The 17,057-nt window shown below is 44.3% G+C and overlaps 1 protein-coding gene across 1 annotated transcript in view; it reads left to right on the forward strand.

The window, feature by feature from the left end:
• The first annotated feature begins 507 nt into the window (after positions 1 to 507).
• The window catches only part of LOC121008391, a 54,409-nt gene continuing 37,859 nt past the window's right edge, over positions 508 to 17,057 (forward strand). Inside the window, exons 1-8 of the mRNA XM_040440891.1 lie at positions 508 to 521; positions 3,169 to 3,243; positions 3,412 to 3,486; positions 5,243 to 5,305; positions 7,447 to 7,485; positions 9,143 to 9,244; positions 9,333 to 9,395; positions 13,728 to 13,787. Of these exons, the coding sequence (XP_040296825.1) occupies positions 5,299 to 5,305; positions 7,447 to 7,485; positions 9,143 to 9,244; positions 9,333 to 9,395; positions 13,728 to 13,787 (271 nt within the window). The 5' untranslated portion in view covers positions 508 to 521; positions 3,169 to 3,243; positions 3,412 to 3,486; positions 5,243 to 5,298. The remainder of the gene's footprint in view (positions 522 to 3,168; positions 3,244 to 3,411; positions 3,487 to 5,242; positions 5,306 to 7,446; positions 7,486 to 9,142; positions 9,245 to 9,332; positions 9,396 to 13,727; positions 13,788 to 17,057) is intronic.

A 17,057-nucleotide genomic window follows, 5' to 3' on the forward strand; every position in this document is an offset into this window, starting at 1 on the left:
TTTTCCAAATTTTTCGGCTGACTGACTGACCTTCATTTCTTAAAGTAACGATGGCCACTCGTTTTTCTTTACTTAGCTGCTTTTTTCTTGCCATAATACAAATTCTAACAGTCTATACAGTAGGACTATCAGCTGTGTATCCACCTGACTTCTCCTCAACACCACTGATGGTCCCAACCCCATTTATAAGGCAAGAAATCCCACTTATTAAACCTGACAGGGCACACCTGTGAAGTGAAAACCATTTCAGGAGACTACCTCTTGAAGCTCATCAAGAGAATGCCAAGAGTGTGCAAAGCAGTAATCAAAGCAAAAGGTGGCTACTTTGAAGAACCTAGAATATGACATATTTTCAGTTGTTTCACACTTGTTTGTTATGTATATAATTCCACATGTGTTAATTCATAGTTTTGATGCCTTCAGTGTGAATCTACAATTTTCATAGTCATGAAAATAAAGAAAAATCTTTGAATAAGAAGGTGTGTCCAAACTTTTGGTCTGTACTGTATGTTATAGAAGAGGTAAGTGCAGGTTCCTAAAATACAGTATACGAGATGTTAAAGGAGTTCACTATGGATAGTGAACACCAAGGAAAAATCTGTAACACTACCTACCGTCTGTCATGTGGCAAAGGGACTAATGGGCCCCCCTTCCCCTGCCCGAGGCTCCAGGGCTTGAATGTGACTGCTGCCTCTGCAGCAGGGGATTAGCTAGAAGTGACTAGGCCCCACAACAAATTTTTCTACGGGCCCCCCCAACCCCAGGCCCGCTCACGGACTGTATGTCTTGGACTGTATGCCTTATTCATTTTTTTTTATTTTTTTTTGGTGTATGTGTGTGTTGGGGAGTTGGTCACCAAAACCATGTTTTTAGTATTTTTATATTTTATTAGTGTTTAATAATGTTTATTTATCTTTATATAAAACATTGGGAAGGGGGTTGATTTGAACTTTCATCCCTATCTCTGCCAGCCTCCTGTCTATAGCTTGCAGTACATGGCAGCCTCCTCGGTTTACTTAACCCTAGTCAGGCCCAGCTTGGAACTAAGACTGTCTGAGACACTGCTCCTGGGCGCCCGGGCCCCTTGTCAGCCCGGGCCCCGAAGCAGCTGCTTCCCCGGTAGTTACGCCACTGCTCTGCATCCCTCTGTAGCTAACCCCCCAAAATACAAGGGGTTGTCTGGACTACTGATATTGATTACTAGAGATGAGCAAAGTTTTAAAGAATTCGATTCGAACGCTTCGCCAAATTTTCCCCAAAAATTTACTTATTTCCGAATTAATTCATCACAAAGCACATGGGATACTGGCCTTAAAGATACTCCAAAGACAGGATCCGTTGTGGTTTTCATTTCTTCTGACGGATCAGCAGAACGGCAAAATAAATGTCCACAAGGCCAAACAGGGACACTAGTGGCCCAGTCACAGAGTGGGGAGGGTGGCAACAGTATGAGGAGTCAACATAGTGGCCCATTCACAGAGTGGTGAGGGTGGCAACAGCATGAGGAGTCAACATAGTGGCCCAGTCACAGAGTGGGGAGATAGGGGGCAACAGCAGTGGCAGTAACAGCAGAAGATGCTGGGTGGCAGTAGAAGGTGGTCTTGGTCTTTTTTAGCAAAGTTTTGTTGTGGCACCCAGAATGATCTAGTCTGATGCATCAGGCACTGGCGTGTGGAAATCCTGGCTAATACACGCCTGATTCATCTTCACAAAGATCAGTCTCTCCACATTTTGGGTGGAAAGACGAATTCTCCTTGGGGTAACTATGGCCCCCGCTGCACTAAACTGCCGCTCTGATGCTACAGTACTGGCCGGACAGGACAGCTTGTCCAGAGCAAACTTGGCCAGTTGCGGCCACAAATCAAGTTTGGCTGCCCAGTAGTCCAGGGGATCTTGGATGTGGGGTGGCAGGATGCAGTCCAAGTATGCCACCACCTGCTGGTTCAGGTTCTGCTCCATGTCTAGCTGCTGCTGGTGGGTGGTTTCCTCAGTAGGTGGGTGAAGAAAACTGCTCATCAGCGACTCTAGACTTAAGGTGCTGCTGATGGAGCTGGTACTGCTCCTGCCCCCCCACAGCCCACACCCATCCAGCAGTCATGGCAGTGGAATGTGAGTGCAGAGGGCCCCCTCCGTTCAGACCTTCGTGAGGATGGGCGATGGCGCATATAGGCAGCGGCCAACTGAATACATAGGATGTCTCGATATTAGTTGACTTTATCCTCCCTCTCAGCGGGTGGAAAAAAAGCCCCCATTTTGGAACGGTAGCGAGGGTCTAACATGGTGGAGAGCCAGTATTTATCCCTCCGCCGAATAGTGATAATACGGCTGTCACTACGCAAGCAACTCAGTATGCATCTGGCCATTTGGGCAAGGGACTCGGAAAGGCTCCCTGCCTCCATCTCCACTGCATACTGCCACGGGGTAGGGGTCATCTGCCTGGTCTTCCTCATCGCTCTCTAGCTCCTCCTGCTCCTCTCCTGTCACCACCCATTTCTGTATACATTGCTTGTGCATTAAGGTCCTGCTCCTCCTCCGCTATAGTTCAGCCCCACAAGGCTCAGGTGGCCATGACATGTAGGCACCACGTCTCCTGTCCCCTAGCCAACCAGATTTATCAGCATCTGCCCCCTGCGCTGTCCCTGAACTTTCCCTATCCAATATTTTAAAATTGAAGGCTTTCTTAATCACTGTCCCTAGCACTTGTCACGTCTCTCCCTATGCTCTGTTCACAGTGAAGTGGTGGAGAGCGGGCGGGATGAGGATTTTATAGGGCAGTGACATCACAGGGGCTGACTAGCTGCTGACTGGCTGTCGTATGGCATCATGGGTGATCTGGCGTTCCCGGGCATCTTACTTTCACTTTGTAACACGTGTAGCCCCCATTTTAGCAAAAAAAAACAATTTATTACCGCGAAGCGCCAGGAGATTCGGCTTTGGTGCAAATAGAATGTTTCCCAAAATTTGTATGGAATTACACTTTGTCAACGTCCGCAGATGACTGAAAGGGAGTGGCGGGCGCCCACCGATCGGATATTGATGACTTACCCTGAAAATAGTCATCAATGTCTGTAGTCCGGAGAACCCCTTTACAGAGTTCTATGGTATACAGTCATCTACAATGATTTCCATGTAATAAACTAATAATATATTTTCTTTATTTCTTTGCAGATGGGCTTATAAGAATAGTATTTTATTGTTATCCGCTTAGGGTGCAGCGGGATTTTACACAGAGCATTAAAGAAGGTGAGTATAGCACGCACGGACTGAGGGCGCTGGGAGGACATTAAGAGATGTGGGGCGACCATGGATAAAGACAAGAGACTTATCAAACTGGTGTAAAGTAGAACTGGTCAGATTCCACTGATTCCAATGATTTCCATGTAATAAGGTATTTTTTTTATTTCTTTGCAGATGGGCTTATAAGAATAGTATTACGTCGTCATCCCCATAGGGTGCTGCAGGATTTTATACAGAGAATTAAACAAGGTGAGAATAGCCCGGACTGACTCCAAACTACATACTGTACAATGTTTATTAGACATGAGCGAACTTCATATTTTGAAGTTTGTGTTCGGGTTGGGGTATATGCTGAATGGCGTTATGGATTCCGTTACCACGGACTGGTTTACATATATATTATGCAGCCGTTCTACTGTATGCAGCTGGTATCTGTTACGTTGTAGCATAGACCTAGGGAGAGACAGGGAGGCAGTACTATCTGTACCTACATCATTTACAGAAAGAGACAGGGAGGCAGTACTATCTGTACCTACATCATTTACAGAAAGAGACAGGGAGACAGTACTATCTGTACCTACATCATTTACAGGGAGAGACAGGGAGGCAGTACTATCTGTACCTACATCATTTACAGAAAGAGACAGGGAGGCAGTACTATCTGTACCTACATCATTTACAGGGAGACACAAGGAGGCAGTACTATCTGTACCTACATTATTTACAGAGAGAGACAGGGAGGCAGTACTATCTGTACCTACATCATTCACAGGAAGGCACAGGGAGGCAGTACTTTCTGTACCTACATTATTTACAGAGAGAGACAGGGAGGCAGTACTATCTGTACCTACATCATTTACAGAAAGAGACAGGGAGACAGTACTATCTGTACCTACATCATTTACAGGGAGAGACACAGGGAGGCAGTACTATCTGTACCTACATCATTTACAGAAAGAGACAGGGAGGCAGTACTATCTGTACCTACATCATTTACAGAAAGAGACAGGGAGACAGTACTATCTGTACCTACATCATTTACAGGGAGAGACACAGGGAGGCAGTACTATCTGTACCTACATCATTTACAGAAAGAGACAGGGAGGCAGTACTATCTGTACCTACATCATTTACAGGGAGACACAAGGAGGCAGTACTATCTGTACCTACATTATTTACAGAGAGAGACAGGGAGGCAGTACTATCTGTACCTACATCATTCACAGGAAGGCACAGGGAGGCAGTACTTTCTGTACCTACATTATTTACAGAGAGAGACAGGGAGGCAGTACTATCTGTACCTACATCATTCACAGGAAGGCACAGGGAGGCAGTTATATCTGTACCTACATCACTTACAGGGGAGATAGTACTGCCTCCCTGTAAATGATGTAGGTACAGATAGTACTGTTTCCATGTCTATGTGTGAATTATGTAGGTTCACACTGTAAATGATATAGGTACAGATAGTAATCTTTCCTTGCCTCCCTGTGAATGATGTAGGTAAAGATAGTACTGCCTCCCTGTGTCTTCCTGTAAATGATTTAGGTACAGATAGTACTGACTACCTGTCTTTCCATGTAAATGATGTAGGAACAGATAGTACTGCCTCTCTATCTGTTCCTACATCATTTACATATAGTCGTGATTCAAAATCTCCTCCTGTTTTGTGTCTGCAGCTGCTAGGCAGAGCTATGTGTCCCCAAGGTTACAGACTACAAACAGATCCTCTGTAGTCTGATCCCGCAGTTGTGTCAAGTTCTCTTCTATTGTCTGTACATTATATAGACTCAAACTACACAGGGCCTTTTTATAGTCATCAAATAGGAGTTTTTTTTAAATCAAGACTGAAAACTTGCAACTTTTTTATTTTATATACAATGGGGGAAAAATTGCTAATGTAAGGTGAAAAAAAATGAAACCTAAAGTATTATATTCCGTTCTTGGCAGGATGGAATACATTTTTATGCTTTTCTTTTCTATATATATATTTTTTAATTTGCAGATGAGCCTCCAAAAACAGATGGACCCGAGAGACCCTCATTTTATAAGAACAAATTTATGAAAGGTGAGAAAATAAACTGTTGTATATTATAAAGGGCCGACAGTTTCCCTGTTCCCTTCGCTACCGCCTTCTAGGGCCAGTTTTAGACAAAATCTGTCTCTGGGCAAAATTAAGTCAGATGCCGCATGCTACCCCCGACTTCCCCCACCTCTGGAAGATGGGAAGGGAAAAATATATCTGTTAGGCCTCATGCACAAGGCCATTGTTTAGGTCTGCATCCAAGCCGCAGTTTTGGCGGTTCGGATGCGGACCCATTCTCTTTAATGGGGCTGCAAAAGATGCGGACAGCACTCCGTGAGCTGTCCGCATCCGTTGCTCTGTTCCGAGGCCCCGCAAAAAAAAAAATATAGCATGTCCTATTCTTCTCCGTTTTGCAGACAAGAATAGGCATTTCTTCAATGGTTCGCCTGTTCCGCTCCGCAAATTGCGGAAGGCACATAGGCGGCTTCCGTGTTTTGTGGATCCGCAATTTGCGGACCACAAAAAACGGAACGGTCGTGTGCATGAGGCCTTAGTCATAGTCTGGAAGAGGGCGGGAGCAGCCAGCGGCATCCTACTCATCTAATTTTTTTTTAAAAAGGCGTTAAACTCAAATATGATCAAATAACACTCCCACTAACCCCTTCGTGACCACCCATACGCCTTTTTACGGCAGTCACTAAGGGGCCTTAGGCTGGGCCGCGGCCCTGCTCTAACAGCCCGGACTGGCAGGAGTGCCGATCCAGGATGTTTAACACTTTAAATGCCGCAGGCAATGGCGCCCGCTGCATGTAAAGTGCTGACAGAGGGAGCGAACTCCCTCTATCTCCCATTGGCACCCAGCAAATACAATCGCGGGGTGCCGATGTGTGTGAAGTCTGGCTGGGGTCTCGTGTAGGCCCCAAACCAGCCTTGAGTAATTTCCAGCAGGCTGCGCCTCTCTGCTGGTCAATATCAAATTAGCACTGACAATAAAAATGCAATGCACTTTTCAATGAAAAAAATATATAATCTCCCCCATATGTTTGGTATTGCCACGTCCGTAATGACCAGGACTACATAAATATCACATAAATTATCCCCTAAGGTGAACACCATAAAAAAAAAAAAAATAGACAAAATTGCTAATTTATTCTTAGTTGCCGCCGAAAAAACGTAATAACAAGCGATCAAAAAGCTCCATTTACTCAAAAATAATACCAATGAAAAATACAAGTCGTTCCACAAAAATTAAAGAGGAGCTTTCACTAGAATAAAAAATCTATACTAAGCATACAGACATGGAGAGCGGCGCCCAGGGATCTCCCTGCACTTACTATTATCGCTGGGCGCCGCTCCGTTCTCCCGGTATAGGCTCCGGTATCTTCATATGTTCGGCTCAACTGGGTGGAGCCTGCCGGCGTCTCCTTCTCCCAGGCTGTAGTGCTGGCCAATCGCAGCGCTCAGCTCATAGCCTGAGAGGTTTTTTTTTTCTCTCAGGCTTTGAGCCGAGCGCTGCGATTGGCCAGCACTACAGCCTGGGAGAAGGAGACGCCGGCAGGCTCCACCCAGTTGAACTGAACATATGAAGCTACCGGAGCCTATACCGGGAGAACGGAGCGGCGCCCTCACACAACTCCATAGAAAGAAAAATAATAAGGTTATGGGTCTTGGGAAGTGGCATTGCAAAAACATTTTTTATTTAAAAAAAAAGGGGTTTTATTGCAAAAAAGTAGTAAAACGTAAAAAAACTATATGTATTTGGTATCCCTGTAATCGTACTGACCCAGAGAATAAAGATATAATGTTATTTATACTGAAAAATAAACGACGTAAAATTTATAATGTAAAAACGCAGTGGCAGTATTATTGTTTTTCCCATCTCCCTCCCAGAAAGATTTGCTAAAAAATCTGAAAGTTATGTGTACCCCAAAATGGCGCCATTAAAAACCACAACTTGTCCGGCAAAAAACAAGCCCTTATAAAGCTATATAGATGGAAAAATAAAAAAGTTATAGCTCTTGTAACGCAACGATGAAAAAAGGAAGTAAAACGCTTGGTCAGTAAGGCTCAAGACGGGCTGGTCACCAAGGGGTTAAGCATTGGAAATGTGGCATTTGCCTTAAAGTCATGTTCCATAATTCTTGCTGACATTGAATAATGTTTTTTCTAATTTGTATTTACAGCTTCAAAGAGTATTTTTTGCTGTTATACCCGCAGCTCTGGTGAGTTCTTCCTTCATCCATACTCTATATCTTATAGATATATAACCCCTTCCAGAACTGCACTTCTATGACATTGTTCATATTCAATGACAGCAGGCAGAGATCTTTCAAACAAAATGTATAATAAGGTTGACTACGTCCTAGCACTTTGTGTCTCCAGCTCCTGTGCCCACCTACAGGTCTTGTGGTCATGTGTTGCTCTCTTCCACCTGCCGCCTCTTCTCCTGTCCGTGGGGAAGAGGAGACAGACAGGAGAGTAACCCAGGACAGCAGGATCAGACTACACAGGGTTTGTTTGTAGTCTGTAACCGTGGAAACACATAGCTCTGTGTAGGAGCTGTGAACACAATATATTAATTCATTTTTTCTTTGTAAAATCAAGACGATTTGCAAAGTTTTAAATGTAACCTAATGATATCACATAATATAATACACTGGACGACCCCTTTACATGGCTTTCAGTGGAGCCCTCCTGAAGGTGGAGTTCTCCTTTATGTTAAACTCTTGTTTTTTTATGTTTACGGATAAAAAAGGGGAAAAAGATTCAGAATATTTTATTATAAAGAAGATTCCTGTTGGAGTCGGGGCGAATATTGACTTTCCTGGTGAGTCCGCTCATAGCAGTGCGATATAATTTAGGACCCTTTCAGCAGCTGCTTGACACCAGCACACTCCTCCCCTCCTGAAGACGCTCTCCTCTGCCTTGTTTGGTAGCGTTGATGCACCTGTGGAGAGCACTTCCCTGGGTCACTTCTCCCCAACCATTAAAACCGGAACAGGACCAGCCTAGAAATGGCCCGCTGTCTCCAGGGCCCCCAATAAATGGCCGCCTCTCTGTCCTTTGGTTGGATGTGCCCGTTCAGTATAATCCTGCAGAAGGTGGGGGCGAATATTAACTTTCCTGTTAAGTACGCCCATCGCAACGATACAATTTAAGTGCCTTTTAGGAGCTGCTTGACTCTAAAATACTCCTAAAGGCTGCACGGACTGCCTCTATGTACACATGCCCTTCAGCTGGATGATGTCCTGCCCGATACCTACTGGTGACGCCCCTATTATGGTGTACCCCATAGTGCCCAAATATAAACATAACAAAAGGGCCTGATTATCGCCTAACAGGGTCCCAATACCATGGCCTGTGGACGCAAGCTATGGGTGCCCAGACCAAGCGGGCCACTGTCGCCCCTTCCATATTCATGTCATGCACCCCTAAAACTAGTCCTTGGAATATCGGAGTATTGGGGGGCACTGGTTGTTTACCGTTGTCAAGAATGCGTTTACCCATAGCTATGTGTGTCACTTAGACATCATTTAGTATTGCTGTCATTGCATTCAAGAGCTTAAGGACAGGGGGGAAAGAAAGAGAAAATAGTTATGTATCTCCATGGTTACAGACTACGACTACTGTGTAGTATGATTGTAGGGTCACGTGTTACTTTGTCGGCCCACTCTTTTTGTTACCGTGCAGACTGCAGAGGAGCTGTCTACTCAGAACGGCAGGAGATTTTTAATAAAAGCTGTAAACAGTAATACTTCACTTTTTATTGTACATGTATAGGAGCAGTAAAAATTGGTTGCAGGGTTTACATACCCTTCCAGAGTTTAATCAAATACGGTATATAATTCCTCAGGATTTAGATTTTTTTCCTGTTTGCAGATATCTTGGATAAATTACCAATACAGGAGACGAGTCCAGATCCATTGGATATTATCTATGACAACTGTCCGGTAGAAGGTGAGCCCCGAAAATGCATTAACAGTATATTCAACATTATTTGAAGAACTATCTATGATGAAAAAGTGTATTATTATTTTATTTTTCATTTTTATATTTTTTTACATTTTAGATGAACCCAAACAGTTTACTATGTTTGTCAAATACATGGGTGATCGGACCAGTGTCATAAAAGGTAAGAAAATATATTGTTTGTTAGATTGAGTTATGTACCCTGAATGGAGGAGCCAAATCGATTACCTGCATCTTAAATGTTTATTGTAACATATCCTGTTCATTTGCACTGTTATTGCACAGTTTTTACACTGCACTGTGGAAAGGGTTAACACACAGCCAGCTAATACTGAGAGACTTTGGGACTTTCCAGCCTGTACACTGAGAAGCTAGTAGTTTTCCTTTGCTGACATAAGGGACTATGCAGAGCCTGCAGACTGGTTATGCAGAGTGTTTTGAAGGTAAAAGAAAAAGAGGCAGTGAACTTTTGACCATCTGGTATAGCTCTGTCTAGACTCTTGTCATATCTCCCGACTTTAAAAAATAGTAAAGAGGGACAATATGTGTCGTGCACGTAGCGTGCCACAGCAATTTTTTCATACTAGGCCACGTCTCTAATTCTTCCCAAAGCATAACTATACACACCCAGTCTCCATAATGCTCACAGATAGTAATTCCCCCTTTGTTCCAGCACATAGTAGTAATGCCCACACTGCGCCTCTTCACAGTAATCATGCCCACTTTGTGCTCCTTCACATAAGTTATCCCACATCGTGCCCCCTTCACAGGTGCAATGTCCAGATATGCAGTAGTTATGCTCAGATATGTGCCCCCTCCCAATAGTTATGCACAGATGTGTGCCCCCATACAGTAGTTATGCCAAGATATGTGCTCCCTTCACAGTTGATATGCCAAGATGTGCCCCTCAGAGTAGTTATGCCCAGATATGTTCCCCATTCACAGCGGATGTGCCAAGATGTACCCCCTCAGAGTAGTTATGCCAAGATATGTGCCCTTTTCACATGAAGTAAAAAAAAATAAGAGTAAATACTCACCTATTTAACCTGATGATCACAGCCCGGCAGTCGGCGCTCCCCAGCAGCAGCAGCAGGATATTATCACACATTGTGCTACTGTGTAGGAGCAGAGGCTGATTCCCGGCCTGCCCTGCTCTTCCTACACAGTCCAGCAGCGCGATGTATGACCGCATTGTGCTGGTGCTGGGGAGCGCTGGCCGCTGAGAGGAATGGTGAAGCGGGGAGTGGACAGCTCCGTGCTTCGCCATTACAATCAGCTTTGAGCAGGACCTACCTCAGCCGCTCAGGGACCTCCAGATGGTTGGGAGGTATGCTGTTCTTTATGTCTGGAAACTGCTTAGTAATTCCCATTGACTTGTATTGAGACCTAATACAAGTCTATGGCAGCCATGAACTGCAACATTGTTTCTGTTAGGCTGTGCTTCTCCAACTTCTCCCTCCCACTAGAATGTTCTGAATCAGAAACTGTATAAAAGTAAAGCAGTCAGAACCGCTAAGTGTCTGCAGATAAGGAATAATGTTTAGTAGCAGAGACTTTACCAAACTTTACAAGAGACCAGAAGAAGACACAGAGATGGATATACCCTGCCACAGACCCTGGATCCAGGGCTGGGACAAGGCCATTTGGTGCCCAGGGCGAAGATGGCAAACTGCGCCCCCCCCCCCCCCCCCCCCGTTTTTAAGAAAGAATCAATGTTGTTCCAAAACAAGAATATACTTAAAGCAATAGAACAAAGGACTGTGGGACTTTGAAAGTCACAGACACTATAAAGTTCCCCCCCATCATCATGTGCCAGTATAAAGTCCCCCCCATCATCATGTGCCAGTTTTGTAATAAGCCCCCCCAATGTGCCAGTCACACTATTGTAAAAAAAAACAAAAAAAAAACACTTATACTTACCTAAGTGTCAGCGATGCGATGCAGCCTCTTCCTGTGTCCCACGCTGTAATGTAAGGCTCAGGCGGCACGATGACGTCATTGCGCCGGCCTCTGATAGGCTGCCGGCCTAGTGCCTGCAGCCAGGGGCGTACATAAAAATCACTGGGCCCCATAGCAGGAATCTAAATTGGGCCCCCATTCCCCTTTTATAGCCCCTCCCTTTGTTCCATGAACTATTCTTGCTGCTGCGTTTTATAATTTATGCCATCAGGGCCGGAATGGGATTACAAAACAGCCCTGGCACACAAAAGAGGTATAATAGATGCAGATGTATATTATATACAGCAGTGTACAGTTATGTGAGGTACGCGGTATAATAGATGCAGTGTGTACAGGTATATAGTATATTCCCTAGTGTTCTGATATGTGAGGTACAGGGTATAATAGATGCAGTGTGTACAGGTATATAGTATATACAGCAGTGTACTGATATGTGAGGTACGGGGTATAATATATGCAGTGTATACAGTATATACAGTAGTGTAATATGTGAGGTACGAGGTATAATAGATGCAGTGTGTACAGGTATATAGTAAATACAGCAGTGTATTGACACCTCGTACCTCACATATCAGTACACTGCTGTATATACTATATATCTGTACACACTGCATCTATTATACCTCGTACCTCACATATATAGTATATACAGAAGTGTACTGATATCTGTACACACAGCATCTATTATACCTCATACCTCACATATCAGTGCACTGCGGTATATACTATATATCTGTACATATTGCATGTATAATACTGTGTAATATATGCAGTGTGTGTGCATGTGTGTGTATATATATATATATATATATACAGAGCAGTGTATTGATGTGACACATAGAAGGTATAATACTGTAGATGCAGTGTTTATAGAAATATGTGGTCAGTTATGCATTATAGTCACTGTGAGGTACATGAGGTAGTGGTAACTGTCTGAAGTAGTATACATGAGTGAGCAATGAGTAAAAACAGGGCATGGAGGGGGGGGGGGGTAAATGATGAAAAGTGGAGGACCTCCTCTTACCTCTCCATTCCAGTCTGTATGGATCAATACAGAGCTGCTTGTGAACTTTTAATACTTGCTGTTAGGGGTTGAAGGACCTGTGATGATGTCATCACAGGTCCTGGCAGATGTACCTTTGAAACCTAGGAACTACACCATTTTTGGTGCAGTTCCTTTGCTAGAATCTGCAGGACCTGTGATGTTGAAGATGATGTCATCACAGGTCCTGGCAGATGCACTGTTCTAACCTGGGAACTACACTTTACACTGTGCAGTTCCCTTACAGGACCTGTGATGACATCATCAAAGGTCCTTTAGCTTTAGAAAGGTAAACAGGAGTAATTAGGGGGCGGGGCCTCTCCTCCACTTCGGTGCCTGCCTGCAGCCTATCAGAGGAAAGGGAAGGGACACGCCTCTCCCTCCCCTGCACCTCCGCTGGCACAGACAGTTTACAATGGAGATGAGCGCAATGGAAGCGCTCATCTCCCTGTGCCCGGCGGCGGCTGCTCACTTGGGGGGGGGGTCATTTTAGTTGGGGGGGCACATGGGGGGGCACAGCATGATGTAGGGGGGGCCGTGGCTGGCACTTCACCTGCGCCCCCCTCCTGTCCGCAAATGGTAGCGCCCAGGGCACCCGCTCCTTCGGCCCCTGCCTTGTACCGGCCCTGCCTGGATCATCAGCCCCTTGAGAGAGAGAGGGACAGCTAGCTCAGACCTTTCCTCAGCACAGAACCTCCTTCTGTCTGGGAGAAGCCAGTCCTATGCCTTGCCTGTATTGTTTTGCACTTGAGTTCCTCCAGTAAAGGAGCACACGGGTTTACTGCAGATCCTGACTCTCTGGACTTATTTCCCATTGGGGTGCACCACACCTTACCATATCCTCCAGATAGCAGCAACACATGGTGACAGCTCTACGTTGTCTGGGGGACCCAGGATATTAGTGGAGCCACCTCAAACCGGGCCACTGCTCTATGACAACACATGACCAGGCATCTGCATTTCATACTCCCCCACCGGCTGCTGTTACAACATGACTCTAGTCCTCGGGGGAGGGCAGCAATGGAGATCTAAGATGTGATTGGTCATGTTAGTCTGTTTTTAAAACTATCCTAACTTAGGGCTATGAACACGTCTGCAACTCTATTATTAATGTTCTCGTTGCCTATAAAATAAAATATTAAGCAATTTTACATATAGTCGTGATCCAAAATCTAGGCAGAGCTATGTGTCCCCAAGGTTACAGACTACAAACAGATCCTCTGTAGTCTGATCCGGCAGTTGTGTCAAGTTCTCTTCTATTGTCTGTACATTATATAGAATCAAACTACACAGGGCCTTTTTATAGTCATCATATAGGAGTTTTTAAATCAAGACTGCAAACTTGCAACTTTTTTATTTTATATACAATGGGGCGAAAAATTGCTAATGTAAGGTGAAAAAAAATGAAACCTCAAGTATTATATTCCGTTCTTGGCAGGATGGAATACATTTTTATGCTTTTCTTTTCTATATATATATTTTTTTAATTTGCAGATAAGCCTCCAAAAACAGATGGACCCGAGAGACCCTCATTTTATAACAAATTTATGAAAGGTGAGAAAATAAACTGTTGTATATTATAAAGGGCCGACAGATTCCCCGTTCCCTTCGTTACCGCCTTCTAGGGCCAGTTTTAGACAAAATGTGTCTCTGGGCAAAATTAGGTCAGATGCCGCATGCTACCCCCCGACTTCCCCCACCTCTGGAAGATGGAACAGGAAAAATATATCTGTTAGGCCTCATGCACAAGGTCATTGTTTTGGACCGCATCCGAGCCGCAGTTTTGGCGGCTCGGATGCGGACCCATTCACTTCAATGGGGCCGCAAAAGATGCGGACAGCATTTCCGTGTGCTGTCCGCATCCGTTGTTCCGTTCCGTAGCCCCGCAAAAAAAATATAACATGTTCTATTCTTGTCCGTTTTGCGGACAAGAATAGGCATTTCTTCAATGGGCCGCCTGTTCCGTTCAGCAAATTGCGGAAGGCACACGGGCGGCTTCCGTGTTTTGCGGATCCGCAATTTGCGGACCGCAAAAAATGGAACGGTCGTGTGCATGAGGCCTTAAAGTCATAGTCCGGAAGAGGGCGGGAGCAGCGAGCGGCATCCTACTCATCTCGCTCAACCTTATTCAGTGACATCACCTGCCCTCCCCTGGTAACCCCACCCCTAATTATTCTGAGGCACCTCCTAATAATACCGCCCCCCAGTTGCATTTTTTTTACCAGTCTGCAGCTTACCCTGTTTGGCCACTAGATGTGAGGACATGTTAAAGCTGCAGGATTTCATAATGTGATTGAAAGTTAGGTCTAGCTCACACTTCAGTGTTTGGTCAGTGTTTTCCGTCGGTGATTGTGAGCCAAGACCAGGTTGGGGTCAAAAACACAGAACAGGAGCAAATCTTTCCATTATTCCTCATCTCTGTACCACTCCTGGTTTTGTCACTGATGAAAATATCTGACCAAAACAATGTAGCATGAACTAGACCTTGAGACATGGGACCATGATGCAGCTTCAGGACCCCAGTGCAAAATCTGCATCCGTGTGGCTTTTGGGCCCCCTCAAAAACCAGAGCTGGGGGGTTTCTGCTGCATCTGCACCTCCGATAGCAAATAGGAGAAAATATGTCCCACCTGTAGGATTGCCACCTGACCAGTATTCTATCGACGAAACCAAGTATTTTGCTTAGCTTGCCGATACCGGTATTTTTTTTACCTGCTCTGCAATAATAATTGCCAGTACCGTTATTTTTTTACCTGCATTAACAATTGCCGGTAATTTTGTCAGACTTCAATGTTTCCTCCGTCAGCCACATCTAAGCCGCTGATTGAGGAAGTGGAAGGAACAGAGTGCAGCACGCACTGCATAGGAGGAGAAGCCATGTGTATTGAAGTGCCGGTATCTGTAGCTGCTTAGGCATTCCTGCTCTATGTCTATGTATGAAGTCAGTGCCTATGGACATGAAGGGGGTATCCCCCAAGCGCTGTCAGTATACTTGGCGACACTCTAGTGTATTTAAGTCTTATTTATCTAAAGAAAAAGCCCTAACCACTGAGCTATAGAGCTCACTACTGATAAATAAAAGATATTCTCTGGTCTTCTTTCAATAGTAGTTATTATGTATTCATATATAGCAGAAGCGTCAATTTATATTATTTTTGTAATTGCGAAAATAAATTTAATGCATAAAATAACTTACAAGTATCATAAAGCCATCCGCTATAGAAGGAGAACAATTAAAATAATGGAAGGGCTATCTGTGACGGATGCCGTGTGGGTGGAAAACTCAAAACCGAGCACAGGAGGGAAGGGGAAAGGAACGAGGCCTGGAAACTAGGGTAAAGGAGAAGGTCACCTCCTAGAAAAACCCTAATCCAAGTCCTGACTAACTATCAGTATGAACTGACCCCGATGGTAGGAAAGTTCATACACAGGAACCTAGAGCCCTAACACATCCTGTAGGGCCCTGGTATAGTGGCAGGACTTGAGACAACGTATTCCTCCACCAGAAGGATGAACAGGATTCTCCCTCAGGCCTGGATACAACAGACAGGGGAATACAACAAACAAAATACAAATAGGAAAGACAACACTTAACTTCACGTGGAGCAAAGGCAGCGCCAGGAGCTTAACTGAGAACCAACAACCAGCTAGCCCAGAGTCCAGTAACTGAAGCTATAAACCGCACCCCTAGAAGGGGTAAGCAGTAATAAATAGGGGAAGTTAAATGACCAAACCAACAACACCTGCCAGAAGTGTGGTCATTACCAAAACAACACGGACACAAATGATCCACAAGGAACCATTCAGATTAACCCACGTGTTGCCAGTCTCTCTGATCTCCTGGCCCCTGTCACAGTAGTGTCCATGACACTATCTCCATTAAATTACAGAAATTAATGTCACCTTATGGACCATACTGAGAGTAGGGTCTATCTGTTTTGCTGTCCGCAAAATACACATATCTGCATTTTTTGTGGACCCATCGACTTCAATAGATCCATAGACCACGTTTTACGGGCCAGAATAGGACATGTTCTACAATTTGTGGAACAGACATATGGATGCAGACCACAAAATGGATACAGACGTGTGCATGAGGCCTTATAGTCAGTGCGGTCCATCAGGTCACATACATTTCCATTATTTGATAGAGACGGTCCATCCATTATATTGTTTTCCTTCTATAATGGACAGTTTTGTGTTTATTGTAATTCTATTGTGTCATTATATTTTTGCAGTTACTAAAAAATATATACCGTAAAATGATACTTCTGCTACCAATACAAAATACATGGGAAACTGCTACTGAGGTTTTTAGCCAAAAAATATCTTACATTTATTTTCATTGAGCATTATATCTCTGTCGTTAGAGTCTTTGCTGTCAATGCAGATGGTTGTGGGTTCAAAATGCAAAGACAATAAAAAAAATAAAAAAAGTCATAAAAAAAACCTTAAATACACAGGAGTATCCCAAACAGAGGAGTTAAACTCCAATATGATCAAATGAAAACCCCATTAACCTCTTAGTAACCATCCATACGCCTTTTTACGGCGGTCACTAAGGGTCCTTAGGCTGGGCCCCAAACCAGTCTTGAGTAATTTCCGGCAGGCTGCGCCTCTCTGTCCCCCATATGTGTGGTATTGCCGCGTCCGTAATGACCCGGACTACATAAATATCACATAAATTATCCCCTACGGTGAACGCCATAAAAAATAAATAAAAAAAAAGACAGAATTGCTGATTTATTCTTAATTGCCGCCGAAAAAACTTAATAACAAGCGATCAAAAAGCGCCATTTAATACCAATGGAAAATACAAGTCGT

The sequence above is a fragment of the Bufo bufo genome, chromosome 7, assembly GCF_905171765.1.
Source record: "Bufo bufo chromosome 7, aBufBuf1.1, whole genome shotgun sequence".
In the NCBI taxonomy this organism is placed as follows: domain Eukaryota; kingdom Metazoa; phylum Chordata; class Amphibia; order Anura; family Bufonidae; genus Bufo; species Bufo bufo.